This window comes from Schistocerca serialis, chromosome 2, assembly GCF_023864345.2.
Source record: "Schistocerca serialis cubense isolate TAMUIC-IGC-003099 chromosome 2, iqSchSeri2.2, whole genome shotgun sequence".
Lineage (NCBI taxonomy): Eukaryota > Metazoa > Arthropoda > Insecta > Orthoptera > Acrididae > Schistocerca > Schistocerca serialis.
The window spans coordinates 400,763,083-400,789,989 of record NC_064639.1 but is presented as its reverse complement, the minus strand read 5'-3'; the positions used below and the strand labels follow the sequence as shown (position 1 = coordinate 400,789,989).

Below are 26,907 nucleotides of genomic sequence, written 5' to 3'. Positions count from 1 at the left end.
GCTGGGTCGGAGATTTTCTCTGCTCAGGGACTGGGTGTTGTGTTGTCCTAATCATCATCATCATCATTTCATCCCCATCGACATGCAAGTCGCTGAAGTGGCGTCAAATCGAAAGACTTGCACAAGGCGAGCGGTCTACCTGACAGGAGGCCGTCGTCACATGCCTTATTATTATTATACTTGTTTAGCTTTATTAAAGTTTAGTTCATCAGACACGAGCGGAAGTACTGAATCCATAGCGCAATACTATGTTAAGAATTCCCCCCCCTCCACCACCACCACCCCCACACCCCACCCCTCCTCTTACCTTTTCTGAAGAAGGCTTTGGCCAAAAACTAAGTGTTTAGAGCATTGTGCCTGTCTGCAGCTCAGCGTGTCATCTTTACCGTGAATAGCAGTCTGTTCTCTTCCTTATGTTGTTGATATTCCAACATGGAATTTCCATTAACAGATATCAGAGACCCTTTGTTGATTATCATTTCCTGAGTTCTCATATTTGGCTGGCCTTGCATAATGCCTCTATGTTGTAGATCAAGTTTTTACTCCATCATGGTACTGCTACTTTAAATCTAATATTAATGTTTAACAATGTAGGAAACGGTAGAGTGCTACTTACCATAAAAGTTACACATTAAGTTGCAGACAGGCACAATTGAGAATCCTACAAGTAAGCTTTCAGCCACAACCGAAACCGAGAATCACACACCATTTGTTCACACAAGCAAACACATCTCATGTACACATGATTGCCAACTCCTGCAGCTCAGGCCCGAGCTGCTGTAATTGTGCATTCTTGTTAAAATCAAGACAAGTTGGTGGGAGACTTAACGTCATCATTTTACCACTAAGTAACTTGGATAAATAACAATGTGCAGTGGTGGTTTGGTTTCTTCTCTGTGCATAATTTTCTCTTGGTGGAGGTAGAAATTGTAAACTGACCTGTCACAGAAGTAATGACATATTGTTTACTCCAATGTGTAGGTAACTTAAAATCAAAGAAAGTGAAAAATGAAGAGTTGAATATAAATATAGTGCTCCATAAATAGCTTACTGTAGAAGTCACACTGAAGAGAGAAGAAAATTTACTGTGGACTTGACAGAAATGATCTGCTAGCTAGGCACATAATCATCTGGCACTCTTGTCACTATAGTTTGAGAGGACCATCTATTGAAAACAATGATTTGCTTTATTGAGTGACTTGTCATTGTGTGACAACTGCTATGTAGTGTCCATGTTAATTGCATTGTTACTGAATATCAGCACTTATGTCTTTTGTTCTCTCCCAATTTATGAATCTCACTCCAGTGTTACATTTCCATCCCATAATGAGTAAAACTTGTAAATTGACGTCTTGCTGACCATCCTCTTCGATGTCATTTATATTACAAGGATAACGAGGTACATCTTGTGAAATAACAACTACTTAATCATCTGTCATTATCTTCTCAATCGAAATGTAGCAAATGCTAATTACTAGTTTTTATAAAACAGCCTGTTTGTGAAATATATACCGTATTTACTCGAATCTAAGCCGCACTTTTTTTCTGGTTTCTGTAAGCCAAAAAACCGCCTGCGGCTTAGAATCGAGTGCAAAGCAAGCGAAAGTTCTGAAAAATGTTGGTAGGTGCCGCCACAACTAACTTCTGCCGTAGAATATATGTAGCGCTACACAGGCATGCTTTTCAGGCACCAAGATAAATACTGGCGCCAAAACCTCTGCGTCAGTAAATAAATTTAAAAAAAAAAGGTGGAAGACGAGCTTTTTTTTCTCCGCCCCGAGTTTCGACCACTGTATTTTCGTACATTATGCAAAGAAGTAAATACAAATTCTGTATTGTTAGTCTTCGAATGTAGCAGCACTTCAATGTACTATGAAAATCCGACTGGCAAGACTGTTCGGGATGTTTGTCAATATGCCCATCTCTACGTTCTGAATTTTTTCCTACCTCTGAGAAGAGATGGTGCTAATAGGAACTTTTATGAATTGTGAATCACATGCAGTATTCTCTCCACCATAAGAATAATACGAATATAAACATTTTGCCATGTATTGTTTCGTGTTTGCTGCTATCTCATTTAAATCCTGTCTGCCTAATAAACTACGAAAGTAGAGTGAGACAACAGCAGACATGGAAGAATAGACATATCATGTCGTGTTTATATTTGTATTATTCTTATGCCTAATAGTGGTACAGTCAGAAATGAAGCACGGCAATTGACTAGATTTTTAAATCTAAGATGGCTCTAATTTCTGTGCGGAATGTAATGTACTAAAGAGGCACCTGCAAAGATTTTCAAATGGAGAAAAAATTTCGCTAAACTCTCGTTTAGAACATCATCTATCATACACAGTCTATTATTTGGTTCTTGTTGATCATTATCAAAAAAAAGCAGCAGTGTAAGTAACAACAAATAGCAGTCTCTTGCCATTGTTTCGCTAATGAGACGATTCCTCCCCCACCCCCGTTTTTTTTTAAAGCGGCGGTAGCGTGCACAAAAGCAAGCCATGCCGCAAACGGCGACAGATCGTAAACACTCATTGTCAGAATGCGACAAACAATACACGACACAGTACAATAATGCATTTTGTGCTTAGAGTGACGTACACACCTATAACAAAGAGAACGGCACTTGTCAGATCAAAGAAAAATCAGCAATCAATTCAAACCAGGTGAAGCACGTGAAAAAGGAAGGGTACCCATATAAATACGGACGGAGCGCCTGCCGCATAGCAATGGCTACCTGGTAAAGTTTAACTGCTAAGCTTAAGACTCGAAGCAAACTACTGTAGCTGTATCGTCATTCATTCGACCTAAATTGTCTCTCATATTACAATGGACCAACTTTGTTTCAATTTGGAGGTGCGGCCTAAAACTTTTCTCCCCCTTGAATTTCGAGTCTCAAATTTCAGGTGCGGCTTAGATTCGAGTAAATACGGTATATATAACTAACATTAAACACTTCATGCAGTCTTCTCCTTTTATTCCTTACATTAGATGAACAGTAAAAAATGTATCCTCATGCAGGATGAGCCTGAATTTTTAGAGGAATCCATTTGTCATTGCCACTTATGAACCCACATCTACAACAGCTAAACACTTTTAATATTGCAACTAAACTGTGTTACAGAGTATGTACTATATGATCTGATTATTTCACTTGATATGCATAATAGTGAGGAAGGCATTTGGTTCTATTACTGGATTGCACTTGCAGGGTTTGATTTAAATATGATTAAATTAGTGTGAAGCATGAGGTAAAGTTATGAGTTTTTGCAGTGTCAAAAGACTTTGACACAAATATTATATAGATCATAAGCGCAGCAGAAGGTTGCTGTACAAAAATACTGTACATCATCTTACATATTTGAAGAAATCGTGAAATAGTGATACAGATTCCATATGATGTTGCCATGGGATTTGATACCCCAATTCACCAGACAGATATTTGACAATATGACGTATATATTTTATATAGGACTTCTTTCATGATTGCTGTGAATCAGAGATAGGTATTGTTCTGTGAAAACATTGTATGAGATCAATACAACAAACAAACCTCTCTAAACTCTGTATTGCTTAAAAACCTCAAAACAAAAAGTTACATTACTAATATCAGCTGATGTGCTCTCAGCAATGATGCTGGTCATTTAAACTATTTTACACCCTTGAGTCCACTGTTGGCATTGTACACCTTGCAGTTGAACATTTGAGCCACCATGTTAACTGAACAGCACATGTGTTATTATTACACACACTGTAGTGTTTGTGGCCACTGCAGCAGAAAATGACATTTGTCAGTAGTAAAAGCCTGTCCCTCGAGATAAGTGTATATAGAAGTCACTGTGTTGACTGCTTCTGCCACTCATCCTGGGATCTTTTAATTATAATACACTGTTGTATATACTAAACAATTGTTACAAAGTGGTGAATGAAAGCCAGTAGGGATGCCTGTCCTCCATTTCAGTTCAACAGTTCTGTGCTCTTGTGTCACACAGTTTGCTGAAGTCACAGAAGCTGTTAATTCTGTTACGAGGTGTATTCAAAAACTACAGGATGTTGGTTGTTACCAGAAATTATTCATTAGAGACAATTTTTACTGTAGGATTTAGTTTCTTAGAAACCTGATTCACTTTTCCGCCTAATTGTCATTCACTTGCAAGCACTTCTCATAATATAAATTGTCTTGAAAGGTACTGTCTTAAATTCTATTAAAACAATAAGCTCATGAAACTGTACTTAGGAGAGTGTTAAAAATCAGTAGATCTGGAATATCATAACCGTTTGGTATCCACTGTCCTGTTCTATTCTATTCCATTCCAGACAAGACAGCATCTGAAGTAAGTTAATGCAACTGTTTTGCTGTAGATTCACAAGACTGCAAATTACACTATGCTGTCATTCCAGGACCACGTACTCCAGACAAGACTACAACATATTATTCATGCTGTCGAAAATAAAGAATGGCCAGTACCACGGAATTTCTCATCAAGCAATATTCAGAATAATGTTTCTAGTACAGGAGAACTGGATCTAAGTTGTCATGAAACACCTGATGTTACACCTAAACGAGAAACATCAACGCCAATGTCATTGTCAGAAGGCTCAGAAGTTATCACCATAACTACAGATCATGGTGCTTCTAGGGTCTCTTCGTCAAAGAAGAGAAAGAGACACATAGCAATTGATGTTGAGACAGAAAGAGGTAAGGTAGACCTCATTATTATTTAACGTAAATGTAAACATTTTATTTGCCATATAGCGAAGATGCAGAGTCACAGATAGACACAAAAAAAAGAGGACGGTGTGGTTTCAGTTGCCTGAGACTGCAGTGTTGCGCGCGCGGGTGTGTGTGTGTGTGTGTGTGTGTGTGTGTGTGTGTGTGATTTTGACGAAGGCCATTGGCCAAAAGCTTCAAGTGTGAAAGTCTTTTTGTTGTGCCTATCTATGACTCAGCATCTCCGCTATATGGTAATAACTTTCCTTCTCATAATATTGTTACATTCCATCTGCATTTTCCATTGTTTGATTTAAACATTTTATTTTTGTAATCAGAGATTGGATATCAAGAGGCAAGTAATGTTATAGTGTATGTTGTGCAACAAGTATTTCTCTTGGCCAAGGCAAAAAAAAAGCAGTTGTAAACAAGCATGAGCATCAAAGGAGAGTGCTAGAAAATTCAGGCAAAATGAATCAGGACAATATGTAAATAAAACTCAGCCTTAAAACACATATAGGAGCACAACACATTGCTTATTCACTAACCTCATAACTTTGCGAAAATTGACATAATGTCTTCAGAGATAAAATCCACAATCGATTGTTTTAAAACAGATTTATTATCTGTCTTGATTGCACTAGTCTTTTGAAGTGACTGGTTTCATTACAGCATGAACTATCCTCAAATCTGTAGACAACAATAAAATAATTAATCTGCAAATACTTTATGAAAATGCGAAATATTATCATAACATGCTATAAACAAACATCAAACACACCAGAATGCACCAACTGACACCTAAGTTTACGTGTTATGTCACGTAGTAATATAATGGTTTGGTAGAAGGCATGTTATTGCTGCAGTCCACTAGGTTACTGTCAGCAACTGTTAAATTTGTCAAATTTGAACAAAACCTGTACAGCTACACTGAATTAACAATAATTATGTTTTTGTATGGTGAGAATACTGTTCTTGGAGGTACTAATTTAAAATCTGTGGTTTGTCAAGGTCAAAAATAGTATAAATACATCATACAAATTTGGAAATGTAAAAGACTGCGGTTTCCATATCCCTGGTGTTGCTGTAGGCCTGGCTTTGTTCTGGCATGCTTCCTCATGTGAAAACTGTATTGATGTTATGGGACAAGCCGACCCATCATCTAAAGACTGCCACAGTAAGTGGAGGACCATGCAGTAGCACCCCTTCAACGATGTCGGGCAAAGCAAACATGTTACAGATATGTCATTGCAAGCATTCTCTCATCTGTCACCTTCGGCTTAGACAAGTGACAATCATCACCTGAGTAAGCCGTTATAAAAGTTTAAATAAGCATTATGATTGAATTTGTTCTTCTTATCAGAATTAAATTTGGATCTTGCTTTTTGTGAGTGTGAATTGCAAGCGCCTCGTAGAGGTTAGTGTATCAAACCTTTTGAGCTGTATATAGGATGTCCAAATTTTGCTCAGTGTTCATGATGGAACACTTTTTAAGTTTTTGATAGTGCCCAAACACTGTTAGGCTCTCCCTCCCTCCCTCCCTCCCTCTCTGGTTTAAAAGTTCCTGCTGTTTGCCCTATGTACTGTGTATTGCAGTCATTGCATTTGAAACTATAACACATGAATAGTGAGATAATCCTACTGTTGTGGATTTTATGGCAGAATCTGTATTTTAACAAGTTATTTGTACAAAAACCTATTTTAATATTTGCTTTATGATAAAATTTAAGAAGTTAAAAACTATGTATTTTTTGTTGTTGTTCTTAACTGCAATGTGACCTCTTCTTTAACTTCATATTAATTTTCAGCACATTCTTGCTACTGTACCCATTTGCCACAACCATTTGCTTTAAAACGCTGAGTTCTTTCTGTACTTTTTGCTGGCTTAGCAGCTGTCTTGTAACCTGTATACCATTGCATTAAAATACGCCCACTTGCTTTTTGGAGGGTAGCATGAGCACTCATTAATAACAACATTGGTACATGTATGTCTCCTGAATATGCTAAATCTCCATGTTTGCCGTCTTTCTTTATTAGTGTGTATATGAGTAGCTTATACGACTCATTTTATATGCTACATTCTCAGTGTCATTTTTTCTCCCCTTGTACAAAACAGTTGAATCCTCTACATAGCTCCTGTAAAATATGATGTTCTCTGTAACATCAGGATTTTCATCAAAGAATTTGTTCCAAGTAATTTAGAGAAATATCAGCCAAGGTTCCAGTTAAACAGTTACCTATTGCCAATACATCCTTCTGCAAACGGGGAGGAACTTTGAAACCAGATTCAGGGAGCTCATATACACTCAGAACAAAACTGCATTCGGGCACATATGGCAACCTTAAAGCATTCAGTCATAAATGTTCAGCAAAATTGAGGCATCCTACACACAGCTTAAACCTGTTTGAGGAGCTTGAAATTTATACTCACAAACAGCAAGATCCAAATCTAATTCTGAATGAGCAGAAAAAGTTCAATCATGATGCTTGCTTCAACTTTTAGGATGCCTTACTACTGCGGTGATGTATGCATATACGTGCCCAAGATGTTAGATGAAAGAATGTGTGCAATGGGACATCTATCCTGACAATCATGACATGGGTGAAGGGTCCCCCACGCATGACACTCTGACCACAACAGCAGTCACTAGACGACTGGTTGGCTCACAGCACTACACTGCTACAGCAATCACATGAGGAAGCAAGCCACAACAAATACAATGAATACGGACACTGCCATCTTTTAAACTGCTAAAATTTTATGATGTATTCATAATTTATTTTAACCTTGATGAACCACTGATTTCAATTAAGTATCTGTGACCATACACACAATACTTGTGTTAATTCAGTGTGAGTGTACAAATTTTATTCAAATGTAATAAATGTGCCAGATTCCTCCTGCTGGCATATCAATAAAATTAATTTTACCAAACCACTATTTCATTATGTGACACAGCATGTAAACTTTGCTGATAGCTGTAACTGATACAGACAGGCACATGGTGGTGCATTTGATATTTGATTAAGGCAGGCGTGGTAAGATTTTGGATTTTTCTTAGAGTTTTTATCTCATAATTAGCTATGGCATCATTCGCTCCTCCTTTCGCAGGACCCACTTGTCTCTTTCAGGTTCTGTGGGCACACTGCCATGTTATCATTACAGAACATAGCTAGAGATTAGATTTTTGTAGCTTGTGGAGACATTGAAAATTCAGTAATTGTTGTTGCACATCATTAGAGGTACAAAGACTACCGTAATTTGGTCTATGAATATAATCTCTATAAGTTCAACAGTTTTATGCACTTGTCAGAAATGAAGATACAAAAATTGAAGTGGGTATACTGTTGGAAATCAAAAAGCATTTTCAATTGTTTGTGTTTGCCATTCAAAATCCTGGAAAAAAAGTGTAAAATAAATTGTACTTGTACGTTAGCCTACAAGGCACATAGTCAGTTGAGATAACATTTGCTAAATAATATAACTGGAGACCATAATGTCCTGTCCATATTCTGCTGAATATTACGGGTGCATTGTCATATTAGAATAAATGTCCTGGTTTTCCTGCAGAAACAGTAACGCCATGGTGCCGCAAACAGGTGCATCACAGTGTGCAAGTGAAGTACTGCAGCAACTGGGAACATATTCCAAAGTTGAAGTACTTGAGAAAGTAAGATTCTTGTTTGCAAAATGTTTAAATTGCACTCAAATTCATCATTCAATTCTGGGAGTGTATTGTCCAAAAAGCAGTGTCATGTCAGCTGTAATGAAATTGTGCCAACAGTTTGACTGAGGCCATACAAATGTGGGTGATGTTGATCAGGATGGAAGGCCATAGACGTAACCACAAACGGCTATGTCTAGGCAATCAACAAACTGATTTGTGGCAATCACAGATTTTCTGAAGATGAGAACATTTACACAATAATTCTCAAATTGCTCCATGATCAAGGAGCAAATTTCTCTCATTGAGGAATTGAAAGATTGGTTGAACTTTCCGACAGTTGTTTACGGAAACTGGGTGGCTGTTACAAAAAAAGTGTAATGTACCTGTGCCACTTAGAAGTGTGTTGCAGCAGACAATAAAACTTGTAACTTACTTTTTGATCCGATAACAGCATGTGCCACCTGGGGGATTGTAGATGCACTGATAATGGTTTAAATATTGTCTGCCAACAGATAGAATCGTGGTGCTTAGCTGCCAGAGTGCCATCTATGTCTACCCTTTAATAGGGAATGCCCACAGTCAGAAGACTCATTATGATGGAAACATGTGAAGCAAGCAGGCAACCATGCCACAGAGATGCACTCGTGCTTCCTACAGCCAACTGAGTGACTTCAAAAAGGATCAAATTGTGACCTCCTGAGTGGAGGGATGGTCCTTTCAGAGAATTGCCACACAAGTTGGACATGCTGTATCAGTTGTACATTGATATTGGTATCATTGATCGAATGAACATTCTCAAACCTTTAGATGAGGTTCTGGACATACACGCAGCACAGACACTCGCCAGGATCATCGTATTGTAAGTGCACCGGTGGCAGATCGTACAACTACCATAGTGTAGATAAGCGGCTTGTGAGCCCAAATGGGCTATGAATTGTTGCGAAATAGTGATGGGACTATGGGCATGGACACATCTAGCCCATCTTCCACTAACATCACAGGGTAGACTACACAACTCGACTGGTGCTGTCAGAGGATCGCTGGAAGATGGTATAGTTTGTCGCAGTCTTCAGCGATGAAAACAGATTCTGCCTGCATGCAAGTGATGGTCGTGTGCATGTACGACATAGACCTGGTGAGCACTGTTTCTTAGAGTGCATTTGTCAAAGACATACTGGCCGCCCTAGACATTATGTCAAGAACTCTTACTCCCCTTTGGTGTTTCTGAAGGGGACGTTAACCAGTGCTTGTATGTGCAGAACATTGAGAGACCATTTCTATTGCCGTTCTTGCAACAGGAAGGTGATGTGTTGTTCCAACAGGATAATGCACATCCACACAATGATTGTGAGACTCCAGTGTACTCTGCAAGATGTACAGCAACTTCCCTGGTCAACATTATCTCCAGACTTGTCTCCAGTCGAGCATGTGTGGGATATGTTGGGATGAGAAGCCATCCGTGTGACTCGTCAAACAATAACTCTTATAGAACTATGTATCCCAGAACAGTATTCGCCATCTGTATTAACGATGAAAAGTGAACACTGCACTGCAGGAATTTGTTGCTCTGCGTCCCAGCACTTTATGATGAAAAGCAATTAACATAGGCCTTAACCATGCAGTTTCTAACTACGGGTAATTATTTTACGTTGTACACTATATATGAATTGCAGTGCTATAACGGGTGTTCCAAAAGTTTCAGTTCGAAGGCCGTACAGTCCAGAATCAGTATGTGAATCAGGCAAAATCACTGAGTATTGAGACCATCACCCCACCAATGCACCTGGTTGAAGGTACTGATTTGGTAAAACACCACGTCCTGCTGTGTGCAGACGTTTGCAACTGCTTGCTACACATCCTTGTCCATCAGGCATGACTTTCAAGCCTTTTTTAAGGGATTAAATATAAGAGAATCACATGGTGAGAGATCAAGACCGTAGAGCGGGTGCTAGAGCGTCTCCCACTTGAGCTGGTGTAACTTTTGCATTACAAAGTGTACGATATGGGAATGTGGTTTTTCATGAAGCAGCAGCACCCCTTGTCACACACCATTCCACATTGTTAGTTTTAGGCAGACATACTCTCCCTTACAGTGTCTTCCTTCTCCAGTGGATGTCTACCAGTGTTTGTCCTTTGGCAGCCAAGAAAAGAATAACAGCGCGTTTGTCTTGTTTGGTGCGTATAGTAATAATGTCTCTCTAATTCATGTTTCCACATTTGCTGTACACATGTTGGAAAGATAAGAATGCCACACTAGCCCCTTGCCCACATGTCAATGCTTATACACCTGTATTAGAGTCACATTACATTGCATATACACTGCAGCAACTCCCTTCAAACAGGAACTTTCTGATTCCCCTTTATGTATGGAATATAAATTGCATGCAACAGAACTGGGACAAGTCAATTCACTGAACCACCCAAGACTGCTTGGCATTAAGTGGTGAAGGAGAGTGGAGGACTGGATAGTAGTCACTTAATTTAAGTTCTGACTTTATGCATTGCTTTTCTGCCATTCCATGCTACTACATAATTTTTTTCATCATAAGTGATTAATGGTGACACCACTACGTATTAACTTAGTAATAAGAATTCATGTGAGAAAACTGTACAATGACAAAGGGGACAAAACACATGGTGAATACTTGCCTTCATGAGGTGAAATTATGAGTACTGCCTGTAAACATGTTTAAAAGTAGAAAAATAGCTGTTCCAACTTTTGTAGAAGGAAAAGAAAGAGGGTAGATTTGGGAAGGTTGGGAAAGAGGGACAGGTCAGTCAGACCTAAAGTGGGTCCCTACAGACCTGGGGTCTGGATGTGCCAGAGCAGTAGTGTCTATGACACAGCATTTCACACCAGGGCACAAGGCGTGGAATGCATTGACATAGTTGCTTTGACAGTTTCTTTTGAAATGTAATGATGAAGACAGTAGTGATGTGAAAATGCCAGTTCTTAACCTTTTCTTCATAACACTACCATAATCAGTATCTCAAGGTTGCTTTAATTGAAACAAAATAAATGAGTTCTCAGTTGGCCATTTAGTCCTCGTTTTACTTTTCAATTGTTGTTATTTAGCCAGTGCCAACTGTGATGTATAGCAGAAAGTCCATAGTTTTCTTGTTGCAATCTCTCTTCTCCAACCTTGAGAGCACAGTGTCGTGTATATATCACAAACTGTTCAGTAGTGCTGGCTTAGAAGACTTTCAATTGAGAAGTAGAACTGGAAAACGTTCTGTGTGCAGTTTTTTTTGTTCAAAAATGTGTTTTCAAGACACTGTTGCATACCCATAGACCTGTTACAAGTGTCAAATCATGGAGAACATGTTTCAAGCATTCATTATTGAAAGGTGCATGGTCTTTGTGCCAGGTAGTGCATCCCGCATGAGTTCAAAGTGTCATGTGTCAAAGTTCTTGTTTCGCAAGTCTTGCAAACGATGGTTGCATCGGGTACAGCTATGAACCTATTTGATGTAATGTGAATGCCTACTTTGCCATGTTGATCAGTTTCAAAACAAAGATCTATTGACAGTGTTTCCATTTGTTTGTCAACAGCACAGAGAGTTTTCCACTAAACTTGGCAACATTTTGTTATTGCCTTGTAAAAGAAATAAGACACAGTTTTTGTGGACTACGGTTCTACTAGGTAAAATATTACTGCATTATTTCTGTACTTGTATTGTCGTAAATAAAATGTGGTGCCTCTGTATTAATGGCACCTGGAACAGCAACTTTTGTATTGGGAAACATATTTGAACCATAAATTTCCAGGTGTGGCACTTAAGAACATTCCTAAATATCTAGTTTATTTGCTAATTTGTCTCATTTTTTGTAGCGATGGGGTGGGCAGCGTAATTCTGCAGTATCAGAACTCCTTCCCAATTTTTTTGGTACAAATAAGTTATGTACAATGAGAAATAGGTTGGTTTTGGATTCTCTTTCTTGGCGGGTGTGAGATTTGACATTTCCACTCTTCAATTGTTAGTTGATTGTTTTAATAGCACCACAGTCAAGCCTGCAAAGTCATCATGGGTAACAATACTTGGTTTTGTAAATACAGACCTACTGCAAAATGACGAAATGCAGAATTTCACATGAAGGGTCAATGCTTTTGACGACTCAGTCGACATTCGAGCCAATGTACACTGCAAGTTCAACAGCATCACAAAGACAAAGTTTCCTGACAGTTTCATATTATATATGAACATTGTATTGTACTTAAGTTCTGGACGGGGGGGGGGGGGGGGGGGGGCAGCTGTGCAAACCACCTGAATCATTAAAACCACCATTTTAACTTTCTTTTATATATATATATATATATATATATATATATATATATATATATATATATATATATATATATATATATATATATATTAATCCAGCCTCAAAACTATTTGGACTGACAGAGTAATCTGCACTTAATCTTATGTCTGGTTTCAAGTTCCTAATTACAGTTTCTTGTTGCAGCCAAACTACATGCATTATTGAATAATAGTGGGCCACCTCAGCAGCCTCCTCTGTCAAAACCGTCCTTGCCTTGGGAGGTCAATGATGAATCCCTGTCTGAAGAGTCCAGGTGAATCTGTTGTTTTTTCTCAACTAGTGCTTTACTTTAAAACAGTTTATATATATATATTATGTGTGCATAAATGGAAGAGTTGACTTATAGTTAATGCCCCTTCACATTAAACATCATGTATGAGCAGTAGCAGTGTGAAACAAGCTTAACATGTGTGGTTCTACTATAGAAAGCTTGATGTGTGGTGTTACAGTAAGTGGTTGTTTTATTATTGACACAAAAATTGAGCTATGAGAGGAGAAAGTCCTGAGTTTAAAGTAGCATGCAGTCATTTAAGCTTTGTCAGTAGTATATTACACCATTAATAACTATGTTAATGTTAGCAATAGGCAGTTGTGGGTCCCAAGATGTGAAGATTGTGGAGTTTTGACATTAACATTCTTGGGTGTCACTATGATCGCATCAGTCAGACTAGAGTAGCATCACAGAAAGAACATTTCTTATGAAGAATATTCAGTTATCTGCTTACATCATTAAAAAATTAAGATATTTATTTAATGACATAATAAGCAACCAGTATGTTAAATTTTCTTGTAGATTCCCATTGGGTTTTGTAGGCTCATCATCTAAACACCTGCTCATTTATTGTGAAATGCTCTATTGCTGCAGAGAAATTAAAGTTTTTCGTTATTTGCTTTACACTTCAGTTACATATTTCACCCATCTTTTCATGTGTACAGTTTGGTTACTAGCATTTTTTTATTTATTTATTTATTTATTTATTTATTTTTTTTTAATATCCATTGTACAAATGCTGCAGGCACAGAAAATCTTGTTTATTTGGCTTCACTATTAAGTTCTCCTTTTTCCAGGAGGTCAACACCAGTGGCGCCAGTTACATTGCAGCCTCCTCCAGCACATCAGCAGGCTACTAGAGTACTATCAATTCCATTTGATCTGAAGTGCCATCCCAGTTCCAAAAACACAGGAACCACAGTGATACCAGGCACTTCAAGTACGCTAACACCAATAGATTTGTCGTCGGGTGTTACAAAACAGGTCCCAGCTGACAATACATCCAATAATGAGATACTTAATGAAGTGCAGGATTTCTCAATGCCTTCAAAGAATAAACAGAAGAGCAAGTTGGATGATATGTTAGGCAAATTAATGAAGAAAAATAACTGTGTAAGTTAAAAAGTTTTGAACTGTGTATGAAAGTAGGGTGTTGAAGTACATTGCGTAACCCTTAGCAATTTTAGTCATGAAAGGTTACTAAGATATATTATGGTCCTATATCTCGATCAAAATAACAAAGTAATTCACGTTGGTCTGCTCACGCAATGTGACTGCAGCAGCAACAGCAGTTCATTCTGTTCTGGATATATTCATTGATCACAATAAAGGATGGCAGCCAAAAACAGTTGCAGGATAGAATTTTTTTATTAAAATTCTTGACCAAGGTTTCGGTACATATAAATATACCTTCATCAGAAGTACATTTCCTGAATAGAAAGACACATTCATTAGAAAAGCCATATCAACGAAAGTGAGAAACAGAAGCTTAAATAACGGTGAAATTGCTAAAGTAATATAGGCACACAATCTTTAGTACTTACTAAAATTACATCATGCACTGGAGAATAATGAAACAATTATGCCAAAAGGCGTCGTCAGTAATTAATATCATCTCCATTTGTACGACATGTGTAATGGGTACAGGATCAAAGCGAACAGTTTAACAATGTTACTTCGCCTATGAACTGTTGAGACACGAGTGTGAAGGCACTAAGGTAGATTGTTTCGCCGAGAGAGGGCACTTGCATATGCCAGACTCGCGCATATTACAATCCATAATACATACATAAGCGCATCAAAATTATTAAAGGTTGTGTTAATTCAAACTTTGTCTTAATAAATAAAGCGTATCACGCCAATTAAAGACATTTATGTAAAATAGAAATATAGAACCAAATTTGCCTGTGTCCTAGTGTCAAACGGATAAAGCTTGCGCTTGGAACATCTAACGAGAGAGGGCACTACTGTAATGCGCGAGAGTCTCGCGTAACGTAGGCAGTGAAATACATACTAGCGAAACAACCAAAATGTTATAATAAAACGAAACCATCTGTCTGCAACTGTTTTTGGCTGCCATCCTTTATTGTGAAGAATTTTAACAGTTGCTGCTGCAGCCATGTTTAAAATCTTGATATATTCATTGAGACGCAGTGAAGTGTAGTACTGGGTTTCTTTCGTAGGTCGGTAACAGTCTTGCAAATTTTCTGCACACTTTCACAGCTAGTTCATGACATTATGTGACATTGGTGGGTGCAAGCATCATCTGCAACTCACTGTGGTAACTGGCACCAGAGGTAGCAGAGGCAATGTGACAGTTGTGAACAGAACAGAAAGCATTAGCAAGACCATTTTCTGATTGGTTGTTGCTGTATTAGCTGTTTGTTAAACAACTAGCCCTCATCACTTTGTTAATTTGATAGAGATATAAGATGGAACAGTGTGGCCAATAATGGTTTGCAGACTGAGGACTGACACCTTAATGACAACTGTTTCCTGTTGACACTTCATTTCCTGTTAGAATATTATGATATCAAATGAGACTCTATGAAATGGTTCATGTATATCTCTGTAATTTACCAAAAATGATGAGATTTACACAGTTAAATGCCTTTGACTGAATACTTGTTATAATTGTAAGCTGTAATTTATTGCCTAATAACTTAGGTACGTATTCACTTTACCTATAAGTAGCCTTTTTAATAAGGGACTTGCATTTAAAAATCCAAACTATAAATTTGACAATTAATTATTTATTGTCGGTGATTAAGAAGTAACCTTTTGTAAAAAAGTTTGAGAAACACAGCAAGAGCGAAAATGGATAGAAGTTGATAATTGTTATCCTCTCTCTTCTACAGTGGTTACTATTAAAGTTGTTTCATCCAATTAGGAAATGTTTTTGTGATAAATGAATGAGTGTCCAAGTAACTTAAGGTGTTACTAATCTTGGAAGAATTTTCTGATATTTATTATAACTGCTAGAATTTTTGTTTGTTGTTTAAAGATATATTAAAATTTTATGCTTCTTCTGTAGTGATGGGGGTTCATATTTGTATTACTGAAGTACAACGAGGGGATATCTTTGTGCATTCCAGGGCAACATTTACTGATCGTTACGAACCTGTCATATCAGTAACAGATACGAATTGCTCATTAAATATCTTGCCATACTTGCATACATCCATTAGCAGCGAAATGTTTAATATTAAAGATTTCTGGTTTTGTAGCTGACTCCTTCTTTTCTGTCTAATTTGTATTTTGGTGCCTGATGTTGCTACAACCTCATAATCCATTTGCATCCGTGTCTGGATTACTTTAGTTGCTACTCTGCAGTATGGCTTGTAAAGAACTGCAGTTTCAACATTAAAGCTGTTCGTTCCTGACAGATACAGTTTCCTTTTAGGCCTGCAAGAGACGATTATTTCTCAAAGAATCATATGTCCTTGAACTCTGATTTCGAGATGTGGCAGGCCATTGACTGTTGGTGTGGTGCAATGATTTTGTTCATTGAAGATACTGTGGATGTTTTTGAGCTCTGGTCTACCCTAGTTGGAAAAGTCCTCCTGAAACACTGTTCACCAAATGCTGGTGCCTGCACTGAGAGAAGGTGTTCTGGGCAGTATGAAGTACATATCATCTGACTTATCAAAAAATATTTGATGGAAAAAAATTTGATTTTTGCACATCTTACAGTCTGATATATTTGATCGATAAAAAAAAAAGTAATTTATTTTCGTGATCTGTCAGACTGGCATCAAATTAAGTAAAATATAGCTTGAAATTTTAAAGAGTTTGCAGTGGTAAAAACACATAATGTAAACCTTGCATTATGGTTCATTTTAAGCTCATAAATTGCGGCCAGTGAAATGTAGATAAGATATCTCAATTTTAATTAAAACTGATAGCAGAAGGAGATCTCATTTCTTTCTCAAGGTATTGGGTGTTATATACAAAGCATGGGAAAGTGTTAAGTAAACCAATAGAGGTTCAGTATGATTCATGAATAGGGTAAAATTTCCAGCAATAGCTGTCTACAGTTTTTACTATGAAATTGCACTTACCTCATATGTATCCAGAATGTAGAACAATTCTTGTAAGTGACATAGTGCTAGAGATTCCAGCCCTGTTTGTGTGCCTGTGGAAGACTAAAGCCTGTACGATACAGTAAGTTGTTTCCTATGCTCACAAATTATTTACATCCTACATCGACTTTTTGTAAATAAATCTAAACATCATAAAATCCATGAAATAGGTTTCTCAGGCACACCAAAATGTTTCAGCATGAAGGCCAAATTCACCCATTGCTTTGTTCTTTGTGGTGTTGACCATTGCGCACAAACATTTCTTCGTGTCGATGTTTCACCAACATGTATGGCTAGCAGTTTCGATATTTTCCTGTCACTAATATGAAATATTTAAAATTGGCAATCATGCACACTGCCAAAGAAATGGGAAGAATAAATTTAAGTTGATAGCATAAAATATATTAGAGAATCAAGTGCTAGGTAAAGGCTGTAAATGATATCCTGCAAAAACATGAATAGTTTTAAAAATCTGTGATGTTCGTACTTAAAAATACTGAGAGAGAGTAGGACAGGATTAGGCTACCTTTACCTTTTGAGCTGCTTTGTTTGGTTACATGGATCCTTAAACAGAAGGCACTGAATTATTCAATTTCCAGAACTTTATTATTACAGCACAAAAGCAGGCATCCTAGGAATGTGTACATTGGCATCCTGAGCAATTTATAATAATATTTACTGTTACCAAAATAACTAAAAATTCTTATAACGCATACAGTGGTAGTACATGTGTACAGTTTGTCTAGGAAACAATCGTTTTAAGTAACAGTAATAGTTTCAGAACAGGGCTGGTGGATCTAAGTAAATGACTCAAAGTAGGCACTATACTACTTAGATCAGCAAGCTTTAAACAGTCCTTAGGCTCACCATTAACACTGCAGTGGTATACTATGCTCAATTAATTAAATTTGGCAGCACACAATTTTGCACTTACAGATAACATTGTACCAACCCATATAATTTAGCAAACAATAGACATTTTTTAAAAATATGCCATTAATCAATGAAATGGTGGACATAGTTCGCCACATCTGTTCAGACCCAGTAGTTAGCATGTTGTACTAAGAAAATACGAATAGGTACACTAGCTAGGAGCACTAAAGCTAACAATTGAAAGTCAGTTAAGAGCACGTGCTCACATTAATTAACAAATTTAAAAGGCAGTTTTAAAGCCATAATTTTAAATCAATAAAATTATGGACCTAGTCTGTTGAAATTAAATAGGGAGGTTTAATAAGAAACAACAACTAGATTAGGTGCTACTAAAAGAAAGCATCATGCTTTCCAACTAAGGGTCCTAGCCAGCCAACATTGGCAAATAGAAACCTGAAAATTTTAAACTTGGTAAGGTCAGATCTATAGAATAGCAGATAAAGTCCTTGGCAACTAATTAAGGCACTCTGGCAGTTAACACTAGTCCAGGTTAGTAGTAGCAAACTATGTAGTAGCTATTCAAGCTAAGGGTAATAGCCGATGTAGATCAACAATTGCAAATAACTCCTTAAAACAGTAACCTAAATTAACCGATTCTAAAGGCAATTTTTAAAGAGTAACAGCTAACCAAGATAGTAGTACACGTAGGCCTTTACCAATAGTTGGGCAATGAACTGTAGCCAATATTGTGGTAGCAAAATTTTTAAACAGTTTGAGCAATGGCTTTGGCCCACAAAATTAACAAATTTAAATAACATTTATTTCTTTTTAGAACATTGGTAATATATTAGTTAGTGAAGGACTTAGTACTGAATAATTAGTCAGACAATCTTGGCAACAAACAACCAGAAATAATGACAAAATCTCTTGTAATGAACCAATAGTTTCTAGTAAATAAACATGGCAATAAAAATATTCTTCACTTGCCGAGGATTCTTTGACAGTAAGCATCGTCTTATTACTACAAATGCACACTACTCACAGTTAACTGCACCCTCAGCAGCCATACCAAGTGGTGGAAATAATGAATGGCTATTAGATAAACATTGTGCCATCGGCTGAGCCATGAGAGGCATGAGTGCATGTCAACGATAATATGATATGCCAGCCACTAATGGGCCAGCACACTTGCATACAAAAACAGATCTTACACAGCACCTTGACCCACAGGTCACAGCATGAAATGTTCAATAAACAACTCTCCTCATGGTCATTTCCCCACAACTGGCTGTGGCCACTTTCACCCAAATGGCCGACTTCATGCTGTCGCTATCCTTGGTGCAAAAGGGACTAGGTACAAACACCACCTGAAAAAATAGCTCAGGACAGACATGTACAAAGAACTTGATTCCAAATAGAGCACCATCTGTGGGCTCCACCTCTTTTGTCCACATCCTCAAGCCGAGGGCCTGCCGACTTGCACTGCCTAAATTCTTTACCTTTGCACAGTGCACGCTCCCTCTAAGTCCCAGCCACACAGCACTCTCTCTGATAAACGGGCACCAGAGCGGAGTCAATACATGCATATCAAGTATGACTGAATGTGCATTTAAACTATTTTTTAAATACAATAAGTGTACAGGCAGTGCCATAATGCATGCAAGAAATATAATACTCACTATTCGTGTTGTTCTCCTATCACTGCCTCTGCAAAGAGCATTTTCCTGATGCTTTCATACTTGTAATTTTATTTAGAAATTAGTAAATTACTTTGAAAAATAGATATGTGTAAATGCAGAAATGAAATAATTTGTTCTACAAGGCACTAATAAAAAATATTTGTAATACCAGCCTCAAGATGATGCCTGACCTTGCTGTCTGTGACATGATGTTACTTCTTCATCAATGGTAGTCAAACGTACTTGGTCACAGCACTATATTTCCAAAAGAAGGGATAAGATGGAACTTCAACAAGAACCCACTGGGAAACATAGTCCAACCCCCCCCCCCTCCTTACACACACACACACACACACACACACACACACACACACACACACACACACACACACACACTGACTAGAGTAAATTTGTTCTTGAGTGAAGTATAATTCAGTATCACATTATGTCTCATTTCTTTAGTCTTGCAATTTTTTTATACTGTCCATATTCTCATTCTATGAAATATTCTTATTTATGTTCCTTTCTGTTTGTACTGGGAAATAATTATTTCATTATGTTTATGTTTCCCATGTTTTGCAAAGTATTATTATTTTGCACTTTTTTAGTATCTCTCTATCATATCGTTTTCAAATGTATTATGAATTCTTCTTTTCAGCCTGCTGAGGAACCAATTGTTGGAAAGGAGAAAAAACGGCGTAAGCTAGATGAAATTGTACTGGGTTTATCTGCTGCAAAGGAACAGAAGTCACTGTTCTCAGACATTAAGAAAACAAATCAATGCATGACATCAATTAGTCCTAGTGTCACAGTTACCCCAGCATCAATAAATTCATCAGTTTCTGCAACATCTGGATCAGCATCTACAAAGCCATTCACGATTACTGTAACATCTGTGCCTTCGCCTGCGCCGTCAAGTTCTTGTCGCAGTTCGCTAAGTGCTCTCCCCCCATTGCCTACACCAAAGGAAAGTTTTTCATCATTTCTTGCTCATGCAGAGCAGCAGAATCTCTTACTGAAGAAACAGCAGTCATCACAGTCCCAGTCTCTGCTGCAACACCAGCAGCAGCAGATTCAGCAGCAGCAGCAGCAGCAGCAGCAACAACAACAGCAGCAGCATCAACAGCAGCAGCAGCAACAACAACAACAACAACATCAACAGCAGCAGCAACAACAACAACAACAACATCAACAGCAGCATCAACAGCAGCAGCAGCAGCAGCAGCAGCAGCAACATCAGCAACAACATCAGCAGCAGCCATCACAGTTACCAACACAATCACCAGCATCAATGTCACATGTCAATCAGCAAAGAAAAACATATGAATCAATGATAGCTGATCTTAGCAAAATGGCTGACTTTTCTTCAAAGATCAGTTCATATTCTCATGAAGCAAAGGTTTGTATTTTCAACATTTATTTTTTTGTGTATTCTTTATATATTAATGTAATGTGATAGAACTTAAAATGTTAAGACTGGAGGGCCTTTGTTCGTTACTAAAGAGTACCTAGTGTACTGCAGTGTAGTGTTTCCAGCAGGCACTACCCAAGGGCAGATATTAATGCACACACAGGGTATTCAGAAATTCCCATTACATAATTTTTGAATAGGAATCCTTCTCTGGGAATATCATGTGACAACACCTCAGAGTTACAGGCAGTGTAGGTATACAGGGTGATTCCTTCATGGTGTTACAAACTTTCAAGACTGATGGAGACAGATAAATGTATTGATTTGAGGTAAGCATCACTGGTTCAGCAACAAAAGAATCAAAAGTTACAAGTGGAAATCGTTCTGATACCTCTGACAGTGGAATACATGTTCTGAACTGTTGTTGTTTAGGATGTAGAGTATGCAACTTTCAGAGATTGTAGTATAAACTAAAACAATAAAAAAGTCTAGTTAATTTGGGCTCTAAAAGGCATGTCTAAGGCGCTGTGAACACCTAGTCACCTTCACTAGTGTAACACACATCTCCCATATTGAATACTCTCAGCTCTTATGGTACACATTTTAAAGCCCATGTTTACTCAACATTTTTGGACCATACTACCGCTTCTGAAAGTTGTGTAGCCTACAGTCATAGCAACAGCAGTACCTGACATGTATTCAACTGTCAGAGGCATCATAACGGTTTTCGCTTATAACTTTTGACTCGGTTGTTTCTACACAGGGTCCTCAACCTTAGTGTGATATATTTATCATTCTACACGATCCTTAAAAGTTTGTAACATTACCACAGAATCACCTTGTATATACATACATTTGCAGGCGACAACACCTATAACATGAACACTCTATAGTATTGTTGGATGATGTTTCTGGACATGGGTTCCTATTCAAAATATTATGTAGGCACTCCCCTCTTAAAGTCCTAGAAGCTGTAACAGGAATTTCTTAGCAACCTGTTTCCTTAGCAGACCATACTAATGATTATTTTAAATTATGCTTGGAGCCTTTATCATTGGCTTTCAGCATTTATGTAGTTTTCAGCACCAGTATTTCTGTAGTTCAGTACAACAAAGGAATAACTTAGTAATGGAGCCACAGCAGAAAACAAATCATCCTAGTGTCACAGTTCCCTCAATATTAATGACTGTAACCGTGTTCTTTAAGTTAGGATGGTCCTCAGATCCTCTGAACATTGAATGTAAATTACTCAGCAACCTCTTTGTGCATTTGAGTGTTATTAATTTGTACTGTCTGGTTAATTCTGAAATTAATGTGTGTTTCACCTGCCAACATCATATTTGCAGATAACACTATCTTCTAGTTAGTACAAGACCTTTTGCACCACACTTTTAGTGATACTGACCAATGTGGCAATCTGATACCAAACTCCGCTCCCTTTTGGTTACAATTACAACAAATGATCAATTATTTCATTGTTTGCTCCATACAGCTTGAGATAATCCACTTAAGACAGGTGACTTATAATGTAAATGAAGTTTTCTATTCTCAGATTTAATTACATACCCCATATTGGTGAATTAAGTTGGTTTAATAGTGGATTTATACATAATATGAACGCTAAAAGACTAAGTGAATTACCTTGAAAGATATCTCTCTTGGTAGAAATCTCTGAAGTACCTGAGTGCAACAAGAGGTAAGTTTCTTCAAAGATTAATTCATACATTCAAGAATGAAATGAATATGACATCCTCTTGTGGAGCTGATCACAAATATCATGTAATAATACCAGTGCTTTCTTTCAATTCTGCTTGTCTTACATCGGGAAGAGCCACTACTTCTGGGTTCACAAAACTCTGTTGATATTATCCTGTGGAGCCAATTGCAATAGCTCCACAGTACACTAAAAGGTGCAGATCCACAAAGCTGTTGTTCATCCCAAGTAAGTAGGGATTACCTCTCAGTTCATTGTAATTCAGCATTTGAGCCTACCTTTTGGATGTATGGTGATATTAATGGCCGTATTCCTGCATCTGATTACATTGTCATTACCTTCACTCAGAGATTCAGGATTTATTATCGAGGTTGACTATTCTGGATCCACAGTCTTTTGTTTAAGGAGAGCCAGGTATGGGTCTCAACTGCACTTTATGGTGTTGAGCAAGGAAAAGCTGATACTTACAGTTAGTCAGTATTGCACATAACTTACTCAAGTTGATGCATCTTCTCAGTGAAAGATATTAATCCCTTCTTCCTTGAGCTCTCAATACTACTTATTACTTAATAATAATTATTGTTGTGGTTGTTGTTGTTCCATGCAAAACATTCATGACTACTTGTTCTTCCTGTTCTACTTCATTCATTCACTAAAGGCTCTCTTGCGGTCTTCAGTCCACTTTGGCTTTTGGACTTTAGGTGCTGTTTTCTCTGACATCACTTCCCACTTGTACGCCTTGTGTCCATGACATCCGTTGTATCTACCTGAGCTCTTTCTAGATCAATTTTGACTTGTCATCCAGGGTGTAGTGGTCTTAAGTCCCTGGATGTACCTAAGGATTCTGTTGGAGAGTCTGGTCTGTGGGAGTCTGCTGATGTGTCCATAAAATTTTAGTCACCTCTTTCTAATATCCGCTGCAATGTTGGAGATCTTCCCTGTGATTTTCCTGGAGTGAAACCTATATCCATTGTCCACGAGTTTCGATCCAATAATTTTCCTTATGATTTTTCTTTCCTGTGTGAGAATGTTCTCAAGGTCGGCCTTTGTTTGTAACATCAGTATCTCACTTGCATATAGCACCTCACAGGTTTGATTACAGTGTTGTAGTGATGAATTTTGGTGCATGTGGACAGACATTTCTTCTTGCAAATACCCCGTGTTTTGTATAATGCTCTCTTCATTTTCGATAAGCAAGTGTTCTGGGCAGTTTTCTCCTGTATTATCGGTTCGAGCACTTCACCTAGGTACTTAGTGTGTGACCCTGTTGTTCCCCCCTACGGGCCCAGGGTGTTCCTGCCTGTCGTTAGAGGTGACTAAAATGAGTCTCTCACCTTTTGTCCTTTATGTGATGGCCCCTCGTAGGGTTTGGCCTCCATTTTTCAAAATTTTCCCAAAGAGCGAGCCAACTAGGAAAGGGCGCTTTACATGGTGCATCGTGTCCATCGTGCATTGAGATCTTTAGCCCACTTTATTGTTCTGACATTGCAGTCCTGCTCATCCTCCATCTCTTGAATGAGGACACCTTCCTGGATGTGTTTTCCTCCACCCACTATGCAGTGTCGTTTTCTGTGCCGAAGAGGACCATGGAATTCTTTGCACCTCATAACCAGCACGGTAGCCAGTCTGTTGTGGTGGGGCTGCCATGTATCCTGTTGGCTGTAGCCCCCTGCCTACGCAGGGATCGCTCTGCTGAAGCGTGCGCCGTTAGCTCCCCACATATGCCAAGGAGTAGATGCCAGTCACCCTGGGGCATCGGGACTCCCGGCAGTGGCCATCCTGCCAAGTGGCCTTTGCTGCGGCTGGGTGGCGCCCGTGGGGAGAGCCCCCGGTTGGAGTGGGTGGCACCAGGGTGGATGACACGGGATTGATCGTACCACGTCATCACTTGCTGGTGATCAAACACCAGCCGTCTCTAAGCGTTCAGAGTCTGAGTACAATGCAATGATCCTACATCATTCCCCACCATGGCCATACCACGGGAGGAATACCAGGCTAAGGGTGACAGTGAACCTTACTCGCCACGGTACCTCGTATGTAAGAGAGGTGATGGGGACTCGTTTGTCTCAATGCAGCCTCAGTTTTTTGTAGATCGTTTAGAGGAAAAGTTTGGAGAGGTGGAGGACTTGTCCAACATGTGGTCAGGGTCAGTATTAATAAAAACGGCATCATCTGCCCAGTCACGGGCATTACTCGCTTGTGACAAGCTGGGGGATGTTTCCATTACCATCATGCCTCATAAGAGCTTAAATATGGTCCAGAGTATTCCACAGTGACCTTCTTTTGCAGTATGACGACAAGCTACATGCCAACTTAGAGCGACGAGGTGTTCATTTCGTCCAGCGTGTCCATCGGGGTCTGATGAATCAAGTTGCCACTGGTGCCTTCATCTTCGCCTTCGAGGGTGACACACCACCCATGTGATGTCAATCCACATATCCCTCCCCCAACGCAGCGCTTAAAGTGCTGGAAGTTTGGTCACGTCTTCCCACTTTATTTCCAGCATCACATGTCAAGATTGTGGATGTCCATCTCATCCCACCGAGGGAGGTGGCGCAGTGGTTAGACACTGGACTAGCATTCGGGAGGACGACTGTTCAATCCCGTGTCCGGCCATCCTGATTTAGGTTTTCCGTGATTTCCCTAAATCACTTCAGGCAAATGCCAGGATGGTTCCTCTGAAAGGGCACGGCCGCCTTCCTTCCCCATCCTTCCCTAATCCGATGAGACCGATGACCTCGCTGTCTGGTCTCCTTCCCCAAACAACCCAACCCATCCCATCCCAATACTCCATGTGCCCCGCCTCCCATCTGTGTCATCTGCAGAGAGCATCATTCTCCTTGCTCACCAGACTACAGGGTTTTACAGCGAGAAAGGAAAATAATGGAATATAAGACCCTGGACTGACTGACCTATTCTGAGGCCAAGAGGAAAGTTGAGCGCCTACATCCTGTGGCTATGACCACCTCTTACGCCAGCACTACGAGAACAGTTGTAGACCCATCAATTCCGCAAGTTCCATTCGGCTCTCAGAGCTGGAAGACTACACCTGCCCACTTGATGGTGGGGCAGCTGGTTGTAGTTCATGATCATCCTCAGATTACTGAATCAGGAGACTGAATCAGTGAAGCCCTGCAAGCCAGAGAAATCCAGAAAGAAGACCCCCCAAGACCAAGGGAATTGCGGTGGCACCCACACCACCGCTGCCCACAAGCTCTGCGTCTGAGGATGAGGTGAAGATTTTGGCGTCTGCTGAGGAGTTAGATCTCTCCAGACCCTCACACACAATGGACATAACCTGTTCAGGAAATAAGTTGGTGGCAGCAGGTGACCCTGAGATGTAGCCTACCTCTTTGAGTGTTTCATGCCTTCCCAGTCCCACAATCGCATCATCCTCCAGTGGAATTGTGGCGGTTTTTTCCACCGCCTGGCCGAGCTACGGCAACTGTCAAGCTTTACACCTGCTTCCTGCATGCACTTCTGTCGGCATCATACCTTTCATCCGGAACATATCAATTCTTAGGCCGCTCTCTGCTGCCTGAGCGACACCAACTGGGGCGCTGATTGCTCTATGCTGCTTTAGCTCTACAGAGCCCTTGTTCAATCCCGCCTTGACTGTGGCAGTCTGGTTTACAGTTCAGCGGCGCTCTCAGCATGCGTTTCCTCGACCCAGTGCACCACTGTGGCATTCACCTAACGACGGGAGCTTTTAGAATGAGTCCGGTGACCAGTGTCCTGGTGGAGGCCGGAGTCCCTCCATTGCGAATCCGACATACACAGCTGCTTGCCAGTTATGTTGCACACATTTGTAGTTCTCCTGAGCATCCATATTACCGTCTCCTTTTCCCACTCGCAGCAGTTCATCTTCCGCATCGGCAGCCGAGGTCAGGGCTCATGATTGCAGTTAGTGTGCAATCCCTTCTCTCCGAACTGGAGTCCTCCCCTTTACCACCTCTACTTGAGGTCCATTCACTTCACCTCCATGGTGTACACCTCAGCCGAAGCTTCGTCTGGACCTTTCGCGTGGCCCTAAGGACTCCGTTAACCCCGCTGCTCTCCGCTGTCACTTCCTCTCTATTCTTGACATGTTCCGGGGCTCTGAAGTTGTTTACACTGACGGTAATGTTGGCTTCGCCTATGTCCACAGAGGCCATATTGAACAGCATTC

General features: G+C 39.3%; 1 protein-coding gene across 1 annotated transcript in view; it reads left to right on the top strand.

Moving 5' to 3' along the window:
* The window catches only part of LOC126457232 (chromodomain-helicase-DNA-binding protein 7-like), a 311,277-nt gene that overhangs the window by 267,737 nt on the left and 16,633 nt on the right, over window positions 1–26,907 (top strand). Inside the window, exons 34-38 of the mRNA XM_050093361.1 lie at window positions 4,408–4,705; window positions 12,854–12,962; window positions 13,778–14,093; window positions 20,273–20,636; window positions 20,793–21,013. Of these exons, the coding sequence (XP_049949318.1) occupies window positions 4,408–4,705; window positions 12,854–12,962; window positions 13,778–14,093; window positions 20,273–20,636; window positions 20,793–21,013 (1,308 nt within the window). The remainder of the gene's footprint in view (window positions 1–4,407; window positions 4,706–12,853; window positions 12,963–13,777; window positions 14,094–20,272; window positions 20,637–20,792; window positions 21,014–26,907) is intronic.